The sequence below is a fragment of the Perissodus microlepis genome, chromosome 9 (assembly GCF_051167445.1).
Source record: "Perissodus microlepis isolate ML-2025 ecotype Zambia chromosome 9, ASM5116744v1, whole genome shotgun sequence".
In the NCBI taxonomy this organism is placed as follows: domain Eukaryota; kingdom Metazoa; phylum Chordata; class Actinopteri; order Cichliformes; family Cichlidae; genus Perissodus; species Perissodus microlepis.
This window is the reverse complement of record NC_140469.1, coordinates 9126655-9153306: the sequence shown is the minus strand read 5'-3', so window position 1 is coordinate 9153306 and position 26652 is coordinate 9126655. Positions and strand designations below refer to the sequence as shown.

Genomic DNA, 26652 nt, shown 5'->3' with positions numbered 1-26652 from the left:
CGCTTTGCGATTTGAAATAAAGCTAAAAAACACTAGAAAAAGGCTGCATCAGCATGCCTACAGTGTTTTAAACATGCCCTTCTTGTAGCCTTGCAGGTAATCACAATTCCTGATTAAAGAAGAAGAAGGCACAATAGTCGCTTTTGCCATCCCTCTGCATATTCACCTGACGCTCTTCTTTGTCTTATTTTACACACTTTTACACATGCCCGAGTGCATTTTCTAACTTTTTTTTCCAGGTAGCTGTTGTGGTGGTCCTCAGTGTCATCTAGCTGTTTTGTATCTGTCGTCCAGCAGCTGGACAGACTCCAGCACCACCATCTTGGACTGCAGCTGGAGACTAGTCCTTGCTCTGCTCTGGAGGTCTGCTGCGAGCTGAGGGCCACTCCATCCAGAACCTGAGGCAGATGGAGAGCTGGTGCCACAGCGCTGAGCTCACCGAGGCTGCAGACCAGAACAAGGTCTTAAATCAACAGTTGCCCGTCAAGACGGTGGAGCCCGTCCACAGGACCAGGAACTGGCTGGAGAGGAAGTTGTCATGTAGTTTATAATAAATGATTAATTCAATTGTGAAAGCAAAGGTACACCCAGCTGACTATTACCACAAACAAGGACTAACTCTGTGGCAAACACTGAAATACCCATCATTTATTTAATGCCTTACACTTCAGTTTGGCACCTCCCTTCCAACTCAGTGAGGCCTAACACTTCAGCACTTTCAGTTCACCTGCTGCAGCATTTTACCTTCTTCAAAAGTTTGGTAACAAAGCCTGAGATGCACTGATGCACGAGCCATCCTAAAACATTCCCAAACATTACAAAAAACCTCCCCTGAGAAACCCTGATGGCGACACGGCTACTCCCATCCTTAAAATACAAAGAAAATGTGCACAGCACATCAGAGCAGACATAAGGGATACTGTTTCAAGAGTGTCTTCAGAACAAAACGAACCCCGGCCAGGTTTGTTTACACTTTTTGTTTACCGAGGATTATGGGTATGAGGTTATGACAGCATCTGACTGACTTGTGGGAGGGCGAGCCTCCCGAGGTGTGCGATTTGTTTGCCTCTGAGAGTGTTAAGTGTGTGCGTGAGCGTATTCATGTGTGGGGGCAGAAGAGAGCACAGCCACCCACGTAGAAGTTTATCCTGCTGTCAGTAGGCAGCCGTCTATTTCTAGTGGCAGCCATAGTGGGCAGGAACACATGGTGATCCCTCTGCTGTCTTTGTCTTTCTATTTCATTTTCTTTGGGAAAAAGTGGAAAAACTATTCGGTGAATGCTTTTTTTTTCTCTTCAAACAGTATCTTCAAAGATACTGCACCTGGCAAATTCAAGAACTAGTAAAAAGAAGATCCAGAGACGAGGTGGCTACATAATCTAACGCCTGTATTACAGCCCATGGTTGCAACAGTGCAGTGCAGCTTTCGTGGCATTCTTTAATTACTTGCTGTACATTAATCTGTCAGACTAAAACAGATACAGGATCCCAGTCCTTTCAGTCATATTGATGTCTCCGGTGGCCTGACTTTAAATTCAGAAGTGGGCTGGACAAAATGAAGACAAATGCTTTAATTTGCAAACGTTATTTTCTGCACTTAACTCCGCTTATATAAGTGACACGCTTTTGTAAAACAAGACAATTAACTTGAGATTTCTCTGCATTATTAGCTCCTGTGTGCCACATTCACCCAGTGCCAACTTCCTTCCAGCTTTATTGTTGCCTGAGAGCCAAAGCCGGGGGCATAAAACCCCATTAACCTCTTACTTTTTTCTTTTAACATACTCATCTGTATGTATTACATCACATTTCACAGATATGCCTCGCACAGTGTTGTGTATATGCATGTATTCGGTTATATATTATTCATCGTACTCCCAGGCAACCGTTTCAAACCATACTGTCAAATCATTCTGTCCATGATGCAAGAGACAAACTGCCTCATGTAGTGGTGCTACATACCACTGCACTGGGTTTGTATATGTGTGTGGACATTTCTGTTCTTCTGTTTTACAGCATGTGTCCTCCCACAAACCTACAGCAACCCAGCCATCGATACAGTTCCTACCACCTGCCCCAACAGCCCTGTTTGATGTCCTCGAGATTCACGAGTACACGTGTTTCCAGTAAAAAGATAAAGATCTATTCCTCGGGTAAGAAAAAAAGAACCCACATCTGAATCTCCCCATTTATTTTCTCCATCTGGGAAATAGAGAGCGGCAGCAGGAGAGCAGGGGAGATAGGACAAAGACAGAGACTGAAGGGCACAGGAAAGATTACAATTCTTTATAGAAACCGGCAGATGATGAAGTGCAGTTTTGTGAGTGGGACAACCTTGAAAGAACTTTTCTGGACTATCCTGTAAATATCAGACGTAAGTTGTGTAATTAAAAAGAAACAGCCCCTATTAACAAAACAAAACAATACAGAAGGAAAAAAAAACGGATAAATTTTCATTTAACTAAATATTGCTGAGAAAGGCTAAAACGGTCATTTTACACCATTAGGGCTTCAATGCTAATTCAAATCTCACTTGAGAGTTAATGGCTTTCACAGTATTTCACATTATTAGCGATCCTGAGGAAACAACACTTTTTTTTTCCTGGGACTTTCAGAGCTGCGTCTGGTTCCAGTACAGGAGTATGCTGCCAATTAATTTACTCGTTTATTTGAACAATGCACTGCAGAGCACCAGAGCCCAACGAGAACAGACTCTGATTCATGCTGGAAATGGACTGTGAAAGCCACTGTCCTTTGCTTCGGCGTACAGTGCTCCGTGTTTTAGTCAGCAACGAGCCTCTAGTCTATCCGGTGAAGTCAATGGGACACAAATCAAAGCATCCAAAGGCTTAATCAATGTTTCGTCTCTGGAGGACGAGGAACCTCTGGAGGAACCCGGTGAGTTTGGCCTGGAACCAGGAACGGGAGGTAAAATAAGATCCAGGTAAATAATTTGACCCTTTAAAAAAAAAAACAGCTGCTCAAGGGAGAGAAAATGAAGAACAGGTTTCAGAGAACCGGTTCCAGATCATACCGCATTTCTTTTCAGATTTAGAAGAAATAAAACAGCTGAGAACATGCTGGAAATCTGTGCAGGCTTACCCCGCCTCCGCAGAAGATCCATCAGGAACCAGAGTTAAGCAACCTTGGGGGGTGGGGCCTACAGCACTAAGTGTTAATGATTGGTCAAGTGATTTGATATTCAATCAATTAGTTGGTCAGAACTGGTTTACTTGCTTTAGGCCTAGCATTTTAAGTGTTGGGTATTTGGTCAATCAACTTTTTGATTTATTAATAATTACGAAAAAGATGCTCGGTGTAAAATGAATGTAAACCAATTATGTACATTTCATTTGATCAGATTCCTTAATCTGACGACTGTAATTTTTTAGATTGTACTTATATGACAAAATTACATGGAAAAAAAGTTAAAACCTTGACCCTATAATACCAAATGTATCATATGGGATACAGTAGTGTTTGTGTTTTTGTGACTTTCTGAGACTCATTTTTCACCCTCCTCTAAAACAATCTGAATAATCTGCACAATACTTTACCACACATACCAAATTAAAACTCATATGTGCAAATTACTATTTCATTTTGTTTCTTTTTTGACAAAAGGTTCAATAAACACTCCATTCTCAAATAGTTTTTTGGAATTTTTGCTGAAATATTCTGGAAATTATTGCATGTTTTAAGGACATAAAGTCAGCATTTCGGACTTAAATATTTTTTCGAGTGTCAAACTCACACTTCGCTTTTAGGGAAGAAAGCCACTACCTGTCACTTTTAACTAACAAAATTATTTATCAAATGAATGACTTTACGCCCTTTCCTGCTCTGAAGTAAACAGGCAAAGGAATCCCCGAGCCAGCTCCTGACATCACAAACCTGAGCCAGCCACAAAACACAGAGGAGACGCCACTTTGGAAATTAGACCAAATTACGAGGGAAGAAAAATAGAAATGCATCACTTGCTGGAGTGGAATGACAAATCCAAACATGCTGCAGGAGACTTAAAAAGAATAAATAAATAAAAACCCGATAAGAAATCTAAAATAAGACCATAGGACCGTACAGACTGAAAGACCGTAGCCTGACAGCAGACAGGCCAACCTTCCCAAAACGTTGTCCAAACAGAGAACTACCCCATTTGGAAAAATATTGTAATTTTAATGTCTGGACAACGAGGCAAAATGACTCTTCAATCCCGGCAAGTGCTGCCCATTAAGCATGTTTCTGCCCGCCACAGCCAGAAGGAAATATCAGCGAGTCAATCAAGCAAATAAACTGGGTTCCTCGGGTTCTCGCTTCGGGATACGCAGTCACCCATATATCTGAATCATAACTGTTTTTTATTTTTGTTGTTGGATTGATTTGTATTGTAGCCATTACTATTTTAACAGCTTTATAACAGTGCTTTGGAAACACATCAAGTGCTACGCCAGCCAAACCCACTGAACCTAACGGACAGAGCCAGTGCAAGAATGAAAGCGAGGAACAGGAGAACAAGAGAAACGGGGTGGAAAAGACAGAGCGCACCGCTTCCTCCTCATCACCCAGTAGGAGTAGCAGCCTAAAAATAAACCTGCAAGGACACCATATGTTCTTCAGTTCCTCAACTACTCTTCCTTTTCTCTCTCTTGTACTCTACCTGCTCTAACGTTTTTGTTTTTTTTTATGTGTGTGTGTGTGTATTCTTCTGTTTTCTCATTCGTTACGGTACCCTGACTCAACAGGGGCTGCTGCACATAACAATGCCAGCTCTGCCTGCTGTGGAGATGCCTAAAAATCTATCGCCTTTCATTGTCAGCTGGTAAAAACAACAACAACAACAGCAAATTAAAAAAAACCCAAAATGGCATCTGCTTTGAATGCACCATTGGATAACAAGGACCGGATGTCGATGATAAACTGTTTTGGCGAATGTCATCGGGGATCTGAGCTTTCTTCCAAGACCATCAACCAAATGTGTCGATCCCGACGTCCACTCCATCAACCAACCTTCACTCGGTTATCAAGTGCCTCTCCTACCTGGAAATGTAAATTCTTGGTGTATTTTTCCTTGGCGAGGGTGTGTTTTTCTAACCTCTCCGGTTCATTTTTGGGGGGTAAGGGTGAAGAACATAATAATGCCCTGGAATCTCTCATTTCCTGTGTGTAGGTCTAGCCTTCATGCTGTGTTGTTACATAGTTTCCCCTGATATTAGCGAAGGCTGGAGGTCCTTGAAGACATACCAGGCCTTATAAGTCACCCTCGGGTGAAACTGGGTGTTTGTGTACAGTCATGGTATGCAGTGAAGGTGATGAAATGTTTCTTTAGTGCCAGGCTGTTTTTTTTTGTTGGTTTTTTCCCCTCAAATCCAGTCAGCCTCTCTGCGACTTAAAGTCTAAATGTAATACATCTTATCTGTTCCTACATCAATCGCTTTTGATTTTTCCACAAAGGAAAACACAGCAGCCTCAGCCCACGACAATGACCTCGTGATAAAGCACAGATGAGTGTTGATGCTTATTTGCCTCATCTTTTTTTTTTCCTGGTGCAGAAATGGAAAAACTGTCAAAAAATAAATAAATAAATAAATAAAACAACTTTTGCAAATGTGGTCAAGGCATGTTGAGATCTGCTGAAGAGACAATCTAATCATCTCCATCTCCAGTTCTAGTTCTTTACTCCTTATCATGTGTTCACACCAAATCCTTCCAATCTTCTCCTCTTTGCCCTCCAGCACTCTGCTTCTACACCGCCCACCCTTTTTTATTTATTTATTTATTTTTCCATGATGTCTCATGCAATCCTCTTATCCTCCCGGCATAATTTTCACATCCACCCTCCGCTCTCCTTTCGATTGTACCCTATGACATCTTTAGCCCGTTCTCTTATGCCTCCATCTATCCCTGCATCTATCGATCTCTTACAGCCATTCATCCATCCATCGGGCTCTTAAGCCAGGCATTTGGGGAGTGTACAGCAGCTGCAGGAACTCCAGGAGCACTTCTCTCTGTTTTTGGCCACGGGGTTTTTGCAAAGCAGAGCAGAGATAGTAACAACACCAATTGAGAGAAAGAGATCTCCAGTATCCACTTTAAGGTAAAATTACATAACAGCATTGCTAGCCGCACTCCAGGATGGATACACTAATCAAATCATAAACAAATCATCAGGCTGCATATGTCCAATTTACCGTTTGTCCCTGTTAGAGGTGATTGTTAAGGTGTTTTAACCAGAGTTGTTTAAAGAAATCAAGCAATGTTTGTTTGAAAGCAGCACAAGAGGCAGACACGCCCTTTAAACACAGGCTTCTAGGAAAGCGATCTCACCAAAGCGCCGTGTCAAACAACCTTCACGCGCTCTTTTAAGGCACGACACCCTGCACGTAAAGGTGCGATATGATCTGTGTCTGAGTCTGCTCGCCGTAAGGAAGAGGAGAGGGTTTAGGGTGAAGCAAAAAAGCGATAACACCGGCCGGATGAGAGTAACTTCTCCAGAGTTGAATCAATGACATGAATCCCGCTACAAGCAAACACAGTCTAATTTCCAAATATCTGTATGCTGACGATTCATGTGTTGTGACATATCACCTTTATAAGGATGAAAAATTAAAAAGGGAAACAAACTCATTTAAGTCTTGCAAGAACTCTTTCATCAGTCAACACAGGTCAGCGTGAAGTTACAAACATAACACTATAAAAATGTTGCGGCCATGCTAATACTATAAAGCAGGGATGGGTGATCCAGCATCAAAGGAAATTTGTGGTACTGACATTTATGATGATGTAGAAAAATAAAATACAATATTTAGCAGGGATTGCAGCTTTCAGGCAGAAACATTAATAAATGTAAGTAAATCAGGGATTAGGGCTGGGCCATATCATACCGTTCACGGTAATACCGGTATAATGTTGGGCAACGACAAGAAAATGAAATATCGCGATAGAATATGGGTAAAACGCGCATGCGCAGTGCCTTTGTTTTCATACACACATGGCGAAAAAGGCACGGCGGCGACGGAGAATGACAAGGGCGAAAGCGGATCGTTGAATGAAACAGATGAACCAGAATTGGTTTGTAAAAAAGCTGCAACGACAGTGGTGTGGAACTGGTTTAGCTTTCGTCCGTCAGATAAACAACAAAGCACTATTTTTGGTAGAGCATGCCAGCGGACCGTCGTTATTACCGTGTTTTTTGGTAAATACGGCACACTTAAAATCAAACCTTTGATTTTTCTGAAAATCGTGCCCCTTATAATCCCGTGTGCCTTATGTTTGGATTCTGGTTGTGTTTACTGACCTCGAAACGATTTTATGTGCTACACGGCGCTCGAAAATCTGTCAAATGTTTTAGTACGACTTTGCTAAGCTACGAACCCGCACCGCTTGATGGATTGTCGGAGCATTACGGCTGTCGTAGGCAGGAGCCTCGCGGAGTGATACGCACGGTGCTTCAACATAATATTACCGTATTGTGTGTGTATAAGCTCTTTTTAAGTTTTGTGGATATTATACATGGTTATGCTGAGGATATGTCGGCCAATTTCCACTGGAAATGCCTTTTGGCTAAACTGTCAGCGAGGAATTTGCACTGTTACGTTTTTATACAACTTTAATGTAAAAAAACAGCAGCTTGTTTAAGTGAAAATACATTGATGGGTTTTTTTGCACTAATAAAATTGTGGAGTTGTAAAGTATTTTCTCTAGTGTCAATTATATCGTCAGTTATATCGTTATTGCAAATTTTCAAATCTATATCGTGATAAATATTTTTGGTCATATCGCCCTGCTCTATCAGGGATGTTGTATGTTGTCTCGAGCTCTTTATCCAGCTGCTTAAAGCCCTCATTTTGCCACCGTGTAACTGCATCAGTAATTTCCACAGTTTGGCTCTTCCTTTCTTAAGCAGCGCAACTCCAGAGATGCACGGTTGAGTCACTTGTTTACTTTTGGGTTGCACGTCGGCGGCGACTAGCATGTCCTCCTTATGTCGCAGCCGTGTTCTACTCGACCACGTGTTTGTTGTCTCGCCTTTGGTGGGAACAGTTCTCCTGCATATTTTGCAGTATTGTGATGTGTGAGAGGATTGTTTTTATTAGATTGTTATCAGAGGCTGAGATGATGCTCTCGCTCTCAGACATTTCAGAGCTTGTCTTGTTGTTGGGAACATGAAAACACATGACACTGCTATAGCAGGACACGGAAATATGGCACTTTTATATCATCATGGACAATATGATATGGCACAGCACCACTGTAAAGAACTCAAAACCCTTAGATTTTAATATTCAAAACGCCTTTTCACTTTTTCATCATCCTAAACTGTATCTGAACATGCCTTCTTCCAAAAAGCAACCACAAGCTCGCGTTATGACTGTAATTAATATTATGTCCATTTCCACACTAAAAGGAAGCTTGGAGACCTCTGCTTATTTCTGAAAGTACCGTTTTGTTTTTAATCCAGCGTTGCACTGTTGGTTACAGAACGCAGCATTTGGATCCTCTAAAATGTGACAAACAACTCTTTCAGAGATGCATTAGACTTGAAAATGAGAACTGAAAATCTCTCATTTTTGATTTTGGTTACATCCAAGTAAAAACTAGACCTGCAAATGTTTAAGTGGCCACTTACAGTGCATCTACTTGTTAAACACGACTCTCAAAACCCCACATGATGTTATTAGCGAGCAAACAGCTAATAAGTGGGTGAAAGTGGAGTCTCCACAGATGGTCTGGCACAGCCTTGGTTTGTTTACTTTCACATTCAGGATCCATTAATGTATAAATCACTTTCTTAATGAACTACTTTGCCTTTACAGTGTGTTAAAAGGTTTCATAAAGAATTACAAATTCAATGTTTTACCTGAAACCCCCCAAAAGGCAATTAATATATGAAAACATAACACTTGGAAAAAGCGCAAAAACTGATATTAGGGAAGCTTGAGGCAGCAGATGTTTAGAATTCTTAGCCTGAAAAACAGACTTAAATTTTGGCAGAAACATCTTCAGGTACAACACGGTTTTCTTTTTTTCTTTTGTCACGCTGCCGTGGTTATAGCTTTTCTAGTGTGTTTTAATTTAGAGTCGCCACCTTCTCTCCTTTGTGATAAATGTACCAAAATCAAACACACATAACAGCTGCATGTTAGCTACTGTATATCAAGACTCCCTCAAAGATTACACTGAACTGTTGTTATGGCACTCTACCATATAGACCATATACTAATATATAGACCAAAGCATTTATGGTGTAGTACTTATAACACTGAGCCAAATTTGATCATCAGATTATTGTAAGAACTCTTGGTCATGGTAGCCTAACGCTAGCTAAACTTGAACACATTTCTTGATCACAAAAACAACAACCACTGTCCAAACACAAAATAATTTACAAAGACTTAGTGACAAGTCGGCACATAAAATGTAGATGCTATGACTGATAACTCTAACCCTTGCTATAACCACGGAGCGGTAGGGATGCAGTTGTTCGCCTTTAAAGTTGTGTCTTAATGATTTAACCAACATCCCTCAAAGGCACAGCTTTTACATTGAAAGCAAATGGTCTCTGTTTCCAGTTTGTATCACATTTTTTGCAGTTTCTCTACCACTTAGCAAAAAGTTGGCAAGTGTGCTTGAGACCAAAGCAATCACAAGGAGGTTTTCGGTGTTGCACCACATACCTCAGTAGCAACAGAAAGTGACCTCCAGCAAACACGTGCCTACTGGGTAGGGAATACCAATTTTTCCTAGCAACCAGTGGTTGTCAGACAGCACCCAATCAGTGTCTAGTCTTGAATAAATCACTCTCCAACATGTGCTAAAAATCACACTGAAAGAAACTTTTCCATTAACACCTGTGCTGGAGTGTGAGTGGAACTGTACATGTGAGTACTTAAACACACATGTATGCAAGTGTTTGTCTCAGCGCAAACAGGGATTAATCCTTCAGCGTGCATCTGTGACACCATCGTCCAAAACAACAACAATAACAACGACGGTGTGACGCTGGCAACAGTCGCCCTGATGACTGATATTTTTCTTTTCTCTCGACAACAGTGCAGGGGGAGGATTAGGTATGACAGCTTACCAGACAGCAGCTCATCTCTGCTGTGTGCCTGTGTGGGATTGTAACTTTGAAACACAACAAAGAAGGAGGGAGAGGAGACTGAAAGAAAAAAAATAGGATGAAAAAAGGAACTGAAAAGCTAAAAATCATGTGCTGGTCTGAGCAAACATTACATCATTCCCAGCTGTTCTTACAAAGTGTGGGATGAATCAGAGATGGATTACAAATCCTTGAAATAGCATGCACTGGAAATATATGGAATTATCCATCCCTGCCGCCACAACATCTAGATTAAAATGAACATCTGCGTGCGTGATTTTACTGCCGCCGATTCCAGATAAACAAAAGCGAGCTGAGTTTCGCATCTTTGGCTCTTAAATCGTAAGTCAGCCAACAGGAATGACATGAAAAAAAAAATGCTTCTGGAGATATTTCTTTGTAAATGCATTGCATCGTTTCCATTTTACACATTAGTCATAATCTAGGAAGCATCACTTCAGCGTAAGACCACCTGTCTGCCTATTGTTTGAGCAGGAATATCGACACAGCAGCAGTGCCAGTGCAGAAAGCTCAGAAATGTACTGCACTGGCCAATAAAATCCATGTAAAAGCAAGATTATGACAACTCTCCACAGAGCCTCGTCTCTCTAGTCTCCATCATTAGAACCTCTGTGCAGTTTTTCTGGCATCTGAGGAGCTTTCAGTCTCATTAAGCTGTTAGCACAAACACATTTTATCATTTCTTTGCCTTTATTTGACAGCGAGGACCTTGCACTTACGTGACACTTTATAATCCATTACCATCCATTTACTGTATAAGGATGCAAAAACACAGGAGTAACTGTAAATGCCTTAAAATACCGTACATGCTCTCTTTTACTTTTTCTTTTTTTTTGTTTTCATCTCTCTGGGAAGCTGAGCAAATAAATGGCCAGAACAAAAGAGTTCAGACTTTATGTGTTTACGAGATGAAATAAAAATACCACTAACTGGAGCAATACTGCAGAGATTGTGTCATGATACATTAATCTGATCACAGCTACACTGGCTGCAACAGTACGCGGTGCAATGAAACAGGACTATGTTTAATTATTAGTACTGAAGTTGTAGCGTTGCTTGCGGTACTATTATCTTACAGTTTTTAAGTGTTCGTCTGCCAAAAGCTACACTATGGCTCAAAGCCTCGTGACCGTGCCAAGTCGAGAAAAACAATCTGGCAGAGCGATACAGAGCCTGATATTTGCAATAGTTTTTGGCATAGGAATTGTTACATTTCAGGATAAGAAAGAAAAAAGCTTTGAGCTGTGTGCTTCTTCAAAACTCATCTAAATGTAACGCCAGCCGTCACACAGGAATAAGAGCAGCCCCCGCCACGGCGAGCAGTCAGGACTCAGCCAGTAAACACTCCCATTTGAAAAAAAAAAAAAAAGCTGGAGAGTGCCTGCATTATGGGATGTTTTCACAGAAGTGTGGGCCACAGCAGGGCTGTATTAATACTGCACTGAGGGGAGGAACAGAACGTGTCTGCGTGAATCGTGGCCTTCAATGACAGCTGCTTGTCATCGTGCGCGTGAGTGCGTGGGTAACGTGTGGTCTTTACCTTCGCGTGTGCTCATGTGCATGTTAATACATATGTATCATGCCAAAGAGTGGAGCAGAATGAACGACCAGCATTGTCAACGGTTACTAGAGGTTATCGTTATCCTAAATAGAGAGTCACACTGATCGATCAAACCTTAAAGAAAAGCTGTTCACTCTGTTCTGCCTGAACCTGCCAATGCCCCTCCGCTCCAACTTAAAATTCTGTCTTCAACAGCAAGTTACTTACTCCGATTTCCAGAGTAGTGTTCACCAGCTCCCACTCATCTCCCTCTCTTGCCTTTCCTCTTCAAATGTTTTCTTTACTCCTCGCTACGCTGCTCATTCAGTCTTTTCCTCTCCTTCTGTCTCTCTTATGAGCGCTTGAACTTCCAATATTTGTCTAATGACACTGTGCTTCTCTCTGTTATCCTCTCTTTTGCTTGCTGTTATCTCCGCTGCCTTCCCGCTAGGAATCTCATCTGTTTTTATGTATCTATATATTTTTTTCATCTGTGTCCCTCATTCTTAAGTGTCCCTGTGTCCCTCATCCTTGGCGCTGCATCGGTTACCACTGCTATTGTTTTTTGGCTCATGACTCGCTGACAGCAGGGCAGATCAGCTCCTAGAATTTAATGAGGGATTCAAGCAGAGGTACGTCCATCTTTTGCAAACTCGGACAAATCTTATTGTGATTGGATCATCTTTGCAGACCTTTCTTTCCACCCTCTCTCGCTCTTCATTGACTCTCGCTTAAGGGTGCACAGAGTTCAGAGTTTCACCTAGGACTGGCTGCCACTAATACACAAAAAACACAAGTGGAGATCTGTTGCATCTCAGCACAACGACTTGGATGGCAACGCGGCTGTTCAGACTGCACCATGCAGAACACAATGGCATGCAGACCCTGCTAAAGGCGGGCTGCAAGGCTCCAAGGGCAGGTACTCAGCGAGGGCACAGGCTTGAGATCGGCGCAGAGTGAGAGGGGATATGATTACTGTTGTTCAACGAGGGGGGTATTTGCTTTGAGAAAGAGAGATGAAGGAACAAGCCTCAGCAAATCACAGTTGTAAATCACAGCAGAGCAGAGCAAGGAATGAGTAGTGACCTGACCCCGCAAAACCAACAGCATCACGAGCCGTGGCTCAGTGCAGACGTACTGAACACAAAATACACTTTTACCTTTACAATTACCACAGTAAATATGTAGTAAATGTGAAAAAAAAAAAAGAATTTAACCTGTAACTATATCTGTAAAGCCACATTGACAGGTTGGAAAACAATTTCCTGTTTTACTGTTTTGGATGCGAGGCCGCGGGAAATCCCGTGTCTCACCTCAGGGATCACGATATCCTGTGTCGATCATTTCTGTCCACTTTTGGTGAAATAAAACAGGCGAGTGAAAAAAAAAGGGCAGAATACTCCAAAGTAAGGATGTGTGTTTAACGTCATTGCAGCTTACCTGAAATCGGTAGCAACTTCTGAGCATTAAACATTGTTTAACGTTAACTAAAAATGAACGCACAACCAAGGACTAATTAACAGTGTGACGAGTTTGTGTTTTATGGACATTTTGTGTGTGAATTAAAGTCGTTTTAAACCTTATTGGCTGCCATGTCTCTGCAGAAAACCAATTAGCAGCAGCAGCTTATTATGTGTAAGGTCAGCAGTTTGGCTTCTGGTCGAGCTGCTGGGACTATTTTGTTGTAAATACTCAATAAAAGCCACTGTTTTATGACTGATGTCTGGTTTTGTTGTATTTTTGCAACAAGCTGATGAAACCATGAAGGTCAACAGTGTATTTACCATCCTTACCATCGTGGTTGGGGTTGCCCAGCGTCCAAGGCTCGTCTGAGTCAAAGTGTGTGTCGCCTCCTATTCCCGGCCCTGGAAAGTAGGCATGGGCCAGGAAGCCCCCCTCGCCATCGAAGGGTGAGCTGTCTCCGTGGAAACCTGAAGCAAAGATGATGGTGATGTCCACGTCTTTCTTGCTCCTCTCCAGCTCGCTGTAGGGCACAGCCTCAAAGCGCAGTGGCGTCACGCTTTGCCACACGTCGAAGGCTCGCCGAATGGCGTCGTGGGTCTCCTCAGCACCCACTTTGGGTGTCACGTTCTTTATGCTGCAGAGATGTGAGATAAAAGACAGGGGGTAAAGAAGTTAGACTGGAGAAATGCACGCAGGCCAGATCATTTTCTTTTTATCCTCATGCCCCGGAAAGCCTCAAATCTGGATTTCTCTTTCAGCTGTCAAGATGAGCAAATCCATTATAAATTGGTCTAATAAGGAGCTCACAGCACTGGGTAAAATAAACACACTCAAGAGTAGCTTATTGTGCTGGATGACCACTCAGAGGAAAAAGAAAAAAGACAAAATTAAAGAACAGAATCAAATCAGGGAAGAAAATAAAGTCCTGTGAATCTGAGACATGGCAAGGCAGAAACTGACAGTGAGTTCAAGCACAACGGCTGAAAGAGGCGAACATCGCTGCATGTCAATCTATGTGATCTCACTACGCCAAACAAGGAGAGGAAAAAACCCAACTATCACCACTTTTCCCTGCACGCTGCCATTTCACGCTTGTCCTGCTCGCCAACAGAGAGCTAAATGGAGCGATTTGTGAGAGAAAACAGCTGAGTCCTCCCCCGCCGGCTTTGAGTCGGTGCAGGTGTGGAGAGGATGGGACAATTTCCTGCCTCTGGAATTTATTTTCTAATTAAGGATTATCAACAGTCCACTGCCTGCTGAGAGCCACAGTCTGGTTCGGGCAATCAGGAAAAACCTCTCTCCGCTTTATTCTAGTCTGACAATATCTCAGTGTCACGCTCTATTAAAATCTGGTTCGTCTCCAGGGATAGACAGATAGGTGTAGCTTACATCAGTCAACTTAAGACACTTGTAAACACAAGCCGCTCTGTGTGTTATTCTGCTGCTGCGTCTGATTTGGGAGGAACGATGATGTTTAATTTAAGTGGGTAAAAAAAGTGGGAGTCAAAACAGCTCCGCGTCAGTTTCTTTGTTTTCTTGTTCAACTGCTTCAAGTTTATTCAAGACTTCCCTGTTATCGCCTCGCATCCACCCCGTCTCCTTTGTGTACCCTCCGTCACCTCGTCACCTTTGTTCCCGTTTTCATTTGAGTTCTTCACAGTTTCTGTGTTTGGCTGTCAGCGCTGTCGTTTTCCATAATAGGAATAAATATTACCAGAACGCCTTTGTCTACCACTGCGAGGCACATTTATATACACTGCAAATTGATACCACACGTAAGCTCCGATTCATTATTGAATCACATTTGGTGAAGAGAGAAGCACAAAGGCTGGTCGTGAATTATAAATACTCTGCTATTGAATCACCTGCTACATTCCTTTGAATTGCTCTTAATCGCTTATAGCAAAACACAATCTGCTTTTCTTTCTCTGTCGGCCGTTTCAAGACTGACTCGCAGGCGGCCGACCACCACTCTGCCAGAGACGTGTTCGCTTTAATTGCACTCTCAAAAGTCTTGTAAAACTTTCTCTTTCTGATAATGATTTCAGAACTGAGCCCTGCAGACACACACGCACACAGAGCGAAAGTAAGAAAGTAATAGAACATACGTCATGATAAAAGACAAAGAAGCAGGGATGCTTTTAATTCTTTTTTTTAGAGCTATGTCTTATTTTTGATATCCTAGCATCCTTCCTGTTAGCCTACATTTAGACCTCCACTGTCAGGCAAACAGCAGCTGGTGCATGCACTGAGCCGAGACTGAGAAGAATCAGCAGCCAGAGCAGTGTTTTTGTCCACCTAAAAAAAAGAAAAAAAAAGAACATTCAACCTCCTTTCAGCTTCCCAGTAGCTCTTCAAAATAAAAGTCTCTAATATATCTTTAACTGATAATACCTCCATTCTGTTTGTTATTTTCACATCAACTGTCACGTCTCACACTGTCGAGTACAGCCACAAAACTCTAGCGTCCAGACGATGCAGTCACACAGGTCAAAAAGTTGACTGTGGAACACGATACACTTTTCTCCCCCTACGCTCAATATCTTGGCTAAAAAGCGAAAAGCGAGGCAGCATCACAACCCGACTGATTTTCAGTGCAGTTCTTGTGTAATCTTCTTTAAGAATGGCTTCTTGACAGCCACGTTCCACTGAGACCATTCCTGATGAGGCTTCACTGATGCATCTCTCAGGCCTCTGCTGGATTTCTTTCCCCCCCATTTCTTAATGATATGAGCTTCAAAGATATACAATAATGTCTTTGAAGCTCATATTAAGTTGAGCTTAAAACTGTGTAAATTTTGAACTGTTCTACAGTTTAAAGTGCAGGTAATAAATGCTGTTATCTTAACCTGGGAGCTGACAAAGCCTTAAATTCCAGAGATAATCTTGAACATCATCTAGAAGTGGCATTAGCTAACTATTCCTACCTAATTGAGACCACTTAAAGTGGCATCACGAATAGCCACTTTGTCTTCTAAAGGGCTTATGTAAAGCAGACTGAAGTACAAACGTGATAAAGACAGGGAAACAGTCCGTCTTTCGAATCAATATCAGCTGACCCAGAGAGAGTCACAAAGGTACAAACGTCTTCCCTGTTATTAAAAGTAACACATAAACACTGTAGCACCACCAGGGTTCTGTGTGAATGCATGCCCTTGTCCTGTTCTCTCTGAAAGGCCTTATTAACAACTGAGGCCACTCAAGGAATAAAAAAAAGATGGTTTTCATACGAGCCTGTGACCCAACCCTCTGTATGTGTGTCCTATTTTAAGGACAAGCCAGATAAAGAGGGTAACACATGCAGGGCGAAGCTGCACAATAACAAATGGAAATAATCCCTGCCTGCTCTAAGGCCACACCACATATTAAACTCCATACTGCGAGGTGATAATGACTCCGAATGCAACTCATGTGCTGTAATAGTACCTGCATGCAGGGAAAACAGTAGGGATGCCAAAGCTAATTAGTGCCTCCCCACAGAAAGTACTGTATGTGGCTACACCGAGACCAGCACACACCTGGGGCTTGCATGCATTTGTTATACTTTCCAAATGTCAGTGTTATTTTTTTCAGGACTATTTTAAATGCTTGAAGCCTGTAACAGAAAGGCAGAGGTTCTTCAGGGAGAAACAATAACAAGATATCCACTTTTTAGTTAGATTTCTACAGTTTAACTGTAGTGTCTGTAGAGAAAGTGTTTGTTTTGAGGTAGCGCCTGTTCCTTTAGCAAAAGACACCTGGGAGTCCAGTGACTGTGTGCAACAAGAGCACCTGATCTGGGATTGAATGGTTTAGATGCAGTTTTAAGTTTGATATTATATATGATGAATTAAGCCAGCGCTCATCCTCTGCACAGTACCATCCGTGCAGTGCAGCACGGCGGTGGCAGCATCATGTTGTTGGGTGTGTGTTTTTAAAATTCATTATGTCATGTCACCTGAGCACTCATGATCTTAGACTGAGCGGAAAGTTCTTCCATCAAGGCAATGACCCTCAACACACAGTCAAGACATTGCTAAAGGGGCTTAGTGACTAGGGATGTTCTTACTAACTTCCTTGTTAGTCAGTCTAATTTTACATTTCTTTTTACTCAACAAATCATTGGGTAATTAACAATGACAGCACATGTGCAGCCTTTGACAGCTGTTAGATGACCCAATTTCATATTCAGCTTTTACACTTCCAGGCATTACCACAGTCAGATGGCACTGCATAATATCTTTGGGCCAACGGTTAACATAAACATAAAGTGGCCAAGTCACAGCTCTGGCTTGAACCTATCAAATATATCAGGAAGGACGTGCAAATAGTTGCCCAACTTGACAAAGCTCTGGAAGGCCTGCAGAGAAGAATGGTAAAGATTCGCAAAAAGATTCGAGGTTATAACATATTATGTTATATTATGTTTTATAAGTGGGGAAATGTTTATTCCAGCATTATATATATAGACAAAACCTCTGTATCAAACACTCAGAAGTGTTCTAGCTAGCTAATGCTAATCACATTTTCATGTATGCTTTTACTTTCTTTACCATCGTCATACGAAACATAAAAACAATTTAAGTCTACTGGCTAATTTTTGTGTTTACTTGAACTTTGATTTGAATTTTAAAGATCTGCGACTCTTGAGAACTCTGAGAACATGTTTTATTTATATTCCTAAAAGTCAGCATCCTAATAATTTATGGGCATAAGGTGCTTTGGATAACCGTGACCGTCACTGTGACTCATAGCTTTCAGCACCAAACCTTACAAGTTCCCTTGCAGTTAGCACAATTTTATGTTTACCACTGTCCATCGGTGAACCTCAATTATACTTGAAAACATTTTTTCTTCAAACTGAGAAGGAAAGATGTTGCTTCTTATTCTGACACGAATGCATAGCAGCATTTCTTAAATTACTGACAAGATTTTGATACTTGAATCAGATTTAAATGAGGTGACCCATTCTAACACTACATAAAGAACATTTAAGCAGATTAAAAGAGTCGTTAGACGATTGCATTCTCCAACTACCTCCATTGCAATCACACACACACACACACATATATACATATACATATATATATATATATATATATATGCACACACAAATACACACACTCAAAATGCTCCCATTCATTTACATAACCCTAATCTGTCAGAGAGCACCCTCTGCCTTCCACCAGGGTTTCCTCCTCCTCCTCTCAGCTCATGTCTTTCTCTCTGAATCTGCTTCTCCTGTTCTCTTCTCTTTCCTCTCTCCTCATTTCCACCCTTCTCCTCCTCCACTCTGCATCGATCCGCCTCATTGGTTTGGTTTCTTATCAGTGGTGCTGCAAATGAACCACATGCTCAATTTCAACTCAATCTCAAAAAAGAAATTACCAGGAATTACCGCTTATGCAAAACATTTTTAAAAATCTAGAATAATAACTGAAAAAACAAGAACAGCACTTGAGGATTATCCATGAAACACGAAGCCGAGGCAAGCAACAGTATAACACACATGAAATATTACAGAATCTGGGCTACTCACTACATCTTAGCAGAGAAAAATTATATAACCACAGAAAGCTGTCCTATACATTATTACTCATGTAGCGGGATGTCAGAAAACGCGCTGGTGAATTATGAAATCGGTGAGGTCACCAGTGCGCGTACACTCTTTTTGCATTTGTGCTACATGTTCTGTCAGGAGCGAGACTGCTCCGGCAGTGAGGTGTGAGGTTTGATGGACACGGCCTGTGCTGCGGGTTAATGTGATATTTAAGGCTCTGAGTGACGTGGAACTTTACTTGACCTTTGCTTTTGTAGGTTCGCGTCCATTACGCAAGTTCAAATATTGTGCTTCTTTCAGTGGAAATGGCAAAGTGAAATCAGGGATGTCAAAGTGATTTTACTTGGTTGGCCACATACAGCCTGTCTCAATACAAGAAACAGTTTTTGTACATGATAAAGAAGCTGCTAGAGTAGGGGTAAGACATCTGTCAGCGTGACTCTTTGGGCTTTAACTGCAAGAAATGAATGTGTAAGAAGGATCTGGTAGCTCATTGCCCAGACTGTCCTGTAATTATTACACAGAGGTTTTGGTTAATCCAAAGAAAATGTCCCAATTTTTTTTTTTTTTTAATTTATTTTCTGTAGGCTTTTCTAAAAGAAAAACAAAACAAAAACCCAAAAAACAGAAATTTCTTTGGTAGTTAGTGAAAAAACATCTATCAGTTAATAATCTGTCACTTAATTACATTGATGTACCATGTGGTAGCAGAGGGAAAATCTCATGGGCTGGATTGGAGTCTTTGCTAGAATGATTCTGGCCCACAGGCCTTATGTTTGACAGCCCTGCTATAAAGCTTACAGGCAGGGACAGGTCAAAAGCTCAAACGACACGGAAATAAAGGAGCTACTGAAGACAGAAGTATTCTTTCTTCTTATCTCTATGTCTCCCACACGGCTGCTCGGGTGATTGGGGTCTCCTCGCAGGTTGGGGTGTATTTCTGGGGTTTGCTGAACATGCTGTAGTGCTAGGTAGCACTGAAATGCCATTGAAAACAAAAGAAAAACTGAATCCACCCACCTGTATGTGATATGTTTGTGTTGCCACTTCTGTCCCGTGAGGGCGTACCGTCGTTTCCTGACACTGAATCTGGACACACCCCCTATTTGATCAGGAACCCCGCATCGGGGCTTCTTCATCCACCTGTGGAGAGAGGCGGGGAGGAAAAAGGTTATATCGGCAGCAGCACATTACCTCCCCCACCCTGACACAGTGATGTCACTGGCTCACAGGAGCCAACTCTGAGCCAGTGTCACACAGAACAGATGTGCAAAATAATTCAATATGATGCAATTTTTGAACATTTATATGTAAAAGAAATGCAAAGATGACAACGTGTTGATAACAGAACACACGTACTTCATCGTAACACCCACACAGTGTAAAACTACATGTATTCAAATGTACAAAAAAGGTGCCTCACCTTATCGTGTTATCCCTACATTAATCGAGAGAAGCAGAAGGGGGAAAAAAGAAACAGGCACTGTTAGCTCATCACATTTCACTCTGTTTCAGCCCAGCGGTTGGATAGCTGTTAGTCTGCATTCACATAGCTGGCCACCACATCGCCACATCACAGTTCAGTGACCAATGTGAGCGCTTTTGCTGCGTGTAGCAGCATTTGTCCGCTGTTGGTGCGCACAAATGTCAGCGAGCACTGTTTTAGTGATTTGCAGGTATAATGCGGCGAGGTTAAACCCGGGTAAATCCAGGGCTGCTTTAAAAACACAGATGATCTGTGCCCTCGTGCCACTGCCGCTCTCATACAGATGAATAATTTAAAAACATCTCTTTAAAGACTTATGAGAGCCCCAGGTGGGTTTTCACTCCACTACACTCCTGTGTGCAGACAAAATATAACAATGAGTCTTTCCATTAAAAAAAAAAAAAAAAAGAAAATCCAAACCAACATGACCTGCTTGATTGCTTGTAGCTGCTGGGCTGAGGTTGGACTGTGAGGACAAAGCCAACCAGAGTCGCAGCTCTTCTGTCTCTTCCACTAAATACTGAAACATTGTGAAGTCTTTGATCTGACATTGTAGGTGTACTCTTGCAAAAACCCTCTTTGATCACATTAATAAGCCCCACTTAGTCTACGTTACGCCAACTTTGCGTCTGGCAAAACGACTCTGGTCGCCTTAAAAATGTAAGACGGGGCGAAAAGAAACACAAACAGCCTGTACCTCCATTTTTGAAAATGTCTAGTTCACTTGAACTGTGAGTCCTACAAAAGAGAAACCAAGCAACACAGTTCGCAGTGTGTTTTCCCTCCTCAAATTAATTAAACATCTACCTACAGTATGCCCGAGGCCCTCAGCGAATTTCGATTTTTAGTCTGAGACTGTTCATCAAATCATAAAAATCAATCTGAGATCCACATGTCTCTCTTTTTAAAAGCCTCATGAGCAATTCAACATATCCATAGTAATTACTTGTATTCAGGCGAATACAAGAAATGACCACGGTTTCTCTGTAGCTGTAATTTTACACTCAGCCGCTTCCTGTTGTACTCTTACCCGTGTTTTCTTATTTTGGGAATAAACCCACCGTGAACCTTGTGCATAATTCATACTGTGGCGTCTTTAAGGGTATTTTTAAAGGTATGTGTGACTCACTCTATAGTGTTGCTGTCCAGCGTGCCTGTGACATTTAGGCCGTAGCGGCGCTGCATGGCAGCGATAGCAGACTGCATGACTCGGGCAGAACGCAGCACTGACATTCTGGGGTCTGCAGGAGGGAGGTAGCCATACCTCTGGAGCCATGCCTATAAACAAGGAAACAAGGAGGAAAAAGGTTAGACATCACTGTAAACTCCAAGGAATAATCTGCAAAGACTGATTTTTGGACAGGAGCTAAACATGATCTCAAAATCATAAATAGACATTTGAAGACAGGAGGCAGCTTAGCTTGAGTATAAAGTTTGAAAACGTGGGGAAATATACAGCTTGGCTCTTCCAACAGCTATAAAGCTCATTAACCGCCTCTGCTGTGGCAAGACACTTTACCCGCACCCTGTCCAGCTGAGCAGCGCAGAGCTGCTAGTGCTGAAGTGTGAGTCCAGAGTTCCTACAAGTAAATTTATGGTGTAGTTTGTTTTTTTTCCTGTGCATGAGAAGCATTTTAAGCAGAAAGCACACTCCATACGACCTAGAACAACATTTAAATGTCATCAAGATAAAACTCCGCATTAAGCTACACAGAGCAAAGATCAGCTAGTAACCGGTCTAAGGACACATCTGAAAAGACATTTGTAAAAGGGCATAAGTAGAGAGAGAGAGAAATCTCCATACCAGTCTATAGTGCAGAATGTCATCCGTTATCATGTCATTTTACTTGTCTGGAAAGGGCTTTGGTGTAATAAAGCTTTGAGTGTCCCTATAAAATCCAGCCAGAGGGAATCATTGCTCAGATCTTTGGACCAAGCAGGAGAAGCGGGAATCGGCCGGGCGTCCCCACAGAAGAGGCTTTAGGGATTTGGATAGTCTCAGCCTCTCTGTATACACTCAGTCCTCATCGTAAAAATGCCAAATGTGGGATTAGCTAACTGCTGCATATCGGAACACAAAGCCAACAGCAAAACGAGGGTTAAATTGTTTTGCTTTAAGAGCGGAGAAAGTGAAACAACACAACGTTGGCCCGGAATCTCAAATACCCAGTGAACTCAGAACTGCCGCGTGTTTGCCTCAGACCTTCTTATTTCTCTTTCAGCAACTCTGTGCTGTGAAACCTGAGCGTCGTTCTCGTGCACAGTGTTTCAAGCTGCTTCAGGCCCGCTGCTCAGGATAGCATACACACTGAGAATGAAATTTACTAAACAGGGAGAGAAGCCCGGAGTGCGAGAGCGAGAGGAGAATGCAATAAAAAGCAAGAAATGTGAGTCTATAGCTTCGTTTACGGTGACTGCGCTCCACATCCAAGCAGTAACAATGAGCTCTTTTGAAACTTATTGTATATGCTGTTTGTAGCAGCGGTGCAAACAAGCTGATATGTATGACTGTTCAGAAGGTGAGAAGAACTGAACATGTCACTCAGCTAATGTGCAAATGAGGACACTAAATAAAAAAAACATGACACCGGGAGGATGCCCAGGTGCCTGAGCATTGTGGGTAAGTGTGGTGGCAACTGCACAAAGCAGATCCCAGCTGAGAATGTGAGTGATCTCATAAATAGTTCATGCAAACAAACGTCCTGGAGATGAGTGACAACATGGGGATTCCTACTGGTAATTAACAAAGCATCTTATGAGCAGGAAGAACGAGCAAGATCATTGAAATACATTTCTTTTAAAGAACTACAAAAAGCTTCTCCATTAGGTGATTGTGCAACTGAAGGGTGATTAGCCTAGCTTGACTTCAGATCCAGATAATGCCCATGTTTGTCCAGACTCTAGGGGTGGGCAATTAATTATCCCAAAGGGCCACATGAGAAATTGGAACTGCTGTGAGTGGCTGCACCAATAAGCTTAAAAAAAGATCAAATTAACTTATATTAGCTTATCAGTGTGGCCCTCCAAACAGTCCCACCTTTTGGGAAAATTAATGCCCACTCCAGTCCAAAGCAAGGGCGAAGCTTAAGGGTGGTACATGCCAGTGTAACAGGGAAGCTACATCTCTTTAATATATGAGCAACTCTAACCCACATAATTTCCTTATAGAATAATAAAGTATGCTGATTATGATTCTGATATGTTTGTGGAGACAGGAGGTCTGTGCACTGCACTGAACTTTCAGCCAATTTTTAAGTGATTTTTTTTATTGTTTTTTCATTTCTGATGACCCTAATGAGCTGGTTGGAGCCCTGCTGTATCGCCCCATTTAACAATACATGTCCAGCAGCCTGCCTAAAGCTCACTCTTTAACATTTTATATATTTTTTAAGTTAACCTGCTTTGTTTTAAGGCAGCTTGATCCTTTCAGGCAAAGCCATACTTCTAAACCTGCTAGTCTTTATGCTAAGCTAAGCTAACTGCTGCCAACTTAATTACCAGCCTTACTATATATACCATATTGTTTCTCGCAACACAGGATTAACTTCTTTCATAAAAAGGTGACCTGGAAAAATAACTTTCTTTTCTTTCCACACAGCCAGTTATTCTGAATCCCAGACTTTTCCTTTAGTAATTTATGAGAATAAAGCTAAGAATTATATTGACAAAATATGTGGAAATTATGTTTTCTATTTAATTATTAAAGTAACTTCATACATTGTTAATTACACTTGAGATAAAGACACATTCTTTCAGTAAGATCAGAACTAGCCAGCAAAACATAACCAAATGTAAGCAGCATTTCTAAACTTTCTACTTTCTCTACCCTGAATCCCAAATTGTTTGATGAAAGGAAAATATTAACAGTGTCAATGACAAACCCAGTTACTAATATATGTCTATATTACATTGGAATATAAATAACATTTAAAAACGCGGCTTCTCATTGGAGTCTTAACTCTAGAATAAGCGAGACTTTCTCTCTGTAGTTTGTGTTGTGACTGGCACATCTACCGAGACCTTCATGAAGAGACTCAAACTCTGCATCAATGACTTACAGTATCAAACTCCACTCTCATCACTTTGGCAGATGCCAAAATGTTACACCTGTGTCATGATTCACACTTCCTAGTACCTGCCTGTAAACCCCAAACCTCTCTTTGTGTATTTTCTTTCTTCCCTTTCTCTACTGCACGCTTTGGTGCTTTTCGTGCCCATCCTGCAGCCGCACTCTCCTCGTCCCCCTCTCGCTGTGAGTGGGTGGGTGATAACATTACAATGTGTGTCAGATTTACTAGATTCAATTTTAGTTAAAATAACTAAATAAATAAATCTGCAAATCTGACTACACATCAAGCCACGTGTTACAGTTACTCCATTGCGTTTCCCAGCAGACTTCACGAGTACCAAACACTGTAAGATCTTCTCTTCTCTTTCTATGCCCACATCTTCTCCACCTCATGGCACTCTCTTTTCCTTCCAATGTCTGCTTTAATTCTTCTTGTCCTGTAATCATCTCTATGCCTCCCTCTCATCTCCTCTGTTTTTTTTTTCCCTTTGGTAACCAAACTTTGGCTCTGTCCTATAACCACTGCCCTAGTGCTTTCAGAGGGAAAAGGGAGAGAGGAAAGGAAAAAAAATAGACGATACAGATGAAAAGCACACAAGTTCAGACGTGGCACTGCATATTTGTAGCAGAACGCTTTTTCTTTTTCTTCTGTAGTTCTGAGAGACTACTGTAAAACCTGATTTCATCAGCAGAGAGATATTTTAATTCGCCGCCAGCTTCAATCGGCTGGATGGGTTTTGAAAAAGTTTGGGCACATATTTCCTCCTGAGATAAAAAGAGGCTAGGGAGGCCAGTGTATTCGTTTTCCCAGAGGAAATATTTACTTCTGAAACTGAGATGTTCATGAACTTAAAGAAACTGTCAATTTGTGACCAACACTTGGTGTGCGGATGTCATCGGTGTTTACAGAGCTACGTGATGATTATGTAAATTAAAGGCTGCAAAGAAAACTAACTTTTTTTTTTGGGATGCAAGAACTAAGTGATGTGTTTGTGCTTTGAGTTATTGCGGCTGTCGCTGTCTACCACTCAAACATTGAGGGGATATTGGATGGTGCCAGTTCGAGCGCGCAGGAGGGGTGAAGGGTTGTTCGACGTCCCATATGAGAATGAAACATGGTGGCAGGATGTGGAGGGTGTAGCTGTCATACCGGTTCTTTATGTACAGCACCGTGGGGAAACAGCACGACAGCACAAAAGGATGAATATAGCAGCAGAGGGTGGCCGGTAATTCCAATGAAAATTTCCGCATTGACAGCAAAAACAGTCAGCTGAGTCATTTCGGTCATTGTATATCTGCTACTGCAACGTTTGGCAGAATAACCAAAGTACAGGCTATTGGTTCATGTCCGCTTCCTCTAATCTCTGGACATCCGCTTCAAAACGCAGCCTCACTTCTTTTTAGAACTTATACTCTTGATACGTCGCTTTGACATCACCAGGACGGTTTTCATAGAGTCTCATTCATTAAGCTAAAAACACTCCAAACTGTGTTTGTTGTAGTTTTTAAAAAAAGCTCAGATTACTTCAAAGCTTTTCCTCAAACCGCCGCTTTTGCTCGCATTTCCTCGTGTCGTCGTTCACGCGGAAAACCAGAAACTTCCACAGTCAAACAAAAAAGTTGCCACAGTTGCAGTTTCAGGACCAAAATCCACACGCTGCAATGCAGGAATCAAAGAGAAGCACGAGCTCAAGGCTCACATTTATTAAAACTGCACACGTTCAAAGATTCAATCCAAGGCTTTGATCTTTAATTCCGTCATAGTGCCAAACTTTATGTGACTCCGTTGGGAGAGAGGTTAAAGATGGAGGAAGCACAAGTATAAATTATTTCCAGTATTTCCAATATTGCAGAATTTGAAGCTATAATAAACCGTGAGTATTATGTCCATTCGTTCATTCAGAGTTGACTTTTACAACCTTCACGATGGAGATCTTATAATCAGAGAGAGAAAAAACTGAAGATCTAAAGACGTGTTCTGCTGAATCAGTGCCGAGCACTTTTTCTACATTTCACTCTCCCATCTGTCCTTATCTCTTTCTGTTTTCTTTCATTATCCTCCCTCTCTGCTGCTGCCCACTTCTCATCCTCATCGATTTACTCTTTCCCTTTGTGATCTATGGTTCCCGGGGTTCTGCCGATGCAAGGGTTCCTGAGAGCAGGAGGCTCCACTTCGACAGCATCCTTTATTCAATAAGACAGAAATTCTTCCCCGTCCTGCTCTCTGCAAAATGGATAACGAGAGAGCTTGTGAACATAGATGGTTTGGTTCAATAAAGTTGCAATTTGGATTTCTTGTCAGTGTAATGACAGGGACACAGAACAGTAACCGTGCTTTCTATAGTCACAGGGATTGCAGATAGAAATAGAGCCCAGGACAAATGAGCAGGAGATGGTAAAACCATGAACACATCAGTAATTCAGCTCCCAGATCA

General features: G+C 41.8%; 1 protein-coding gene across 2 annotated transcripts in view; it reads right to left on the bottom strand.

Moving 5' to 3' along the window:
- mmp16a (matrix metallopeptidase 16a (membrane-inserted)) overlaps positions 1 to 26652 on the bottom strand; it is a 73377-nt gene that overhangs the window by 34106 nt on the left and 12619 nt on the right. Inside the window, exons 2-5 of one of the 2 annotated variants that reach the window (XM_084938911.1) lie at positions 21278 to 21426; positions 20086 to 20100; positions 19683 to 19805; positions 13453 to 13757 (exon numbers count right to left, since the gene is read on the bottom strand). In XM_084938911.1, coding sequence (XP_084795037.1) covers positions 13453 to 13757; positions 19683 to 19805; positions 20086 to 20100; positions 21278 to 21426 — 592 coding nt within the window. The remainder of the gene's footprint in view (positions 1 to 13452; positions 13758 to 19682; positions 19806 to 20085; positions 20101 to 21277; positions 21427 to 26652) is intronic. The other variant, XM_084938912.1, reaches the window with a different exon arrangement.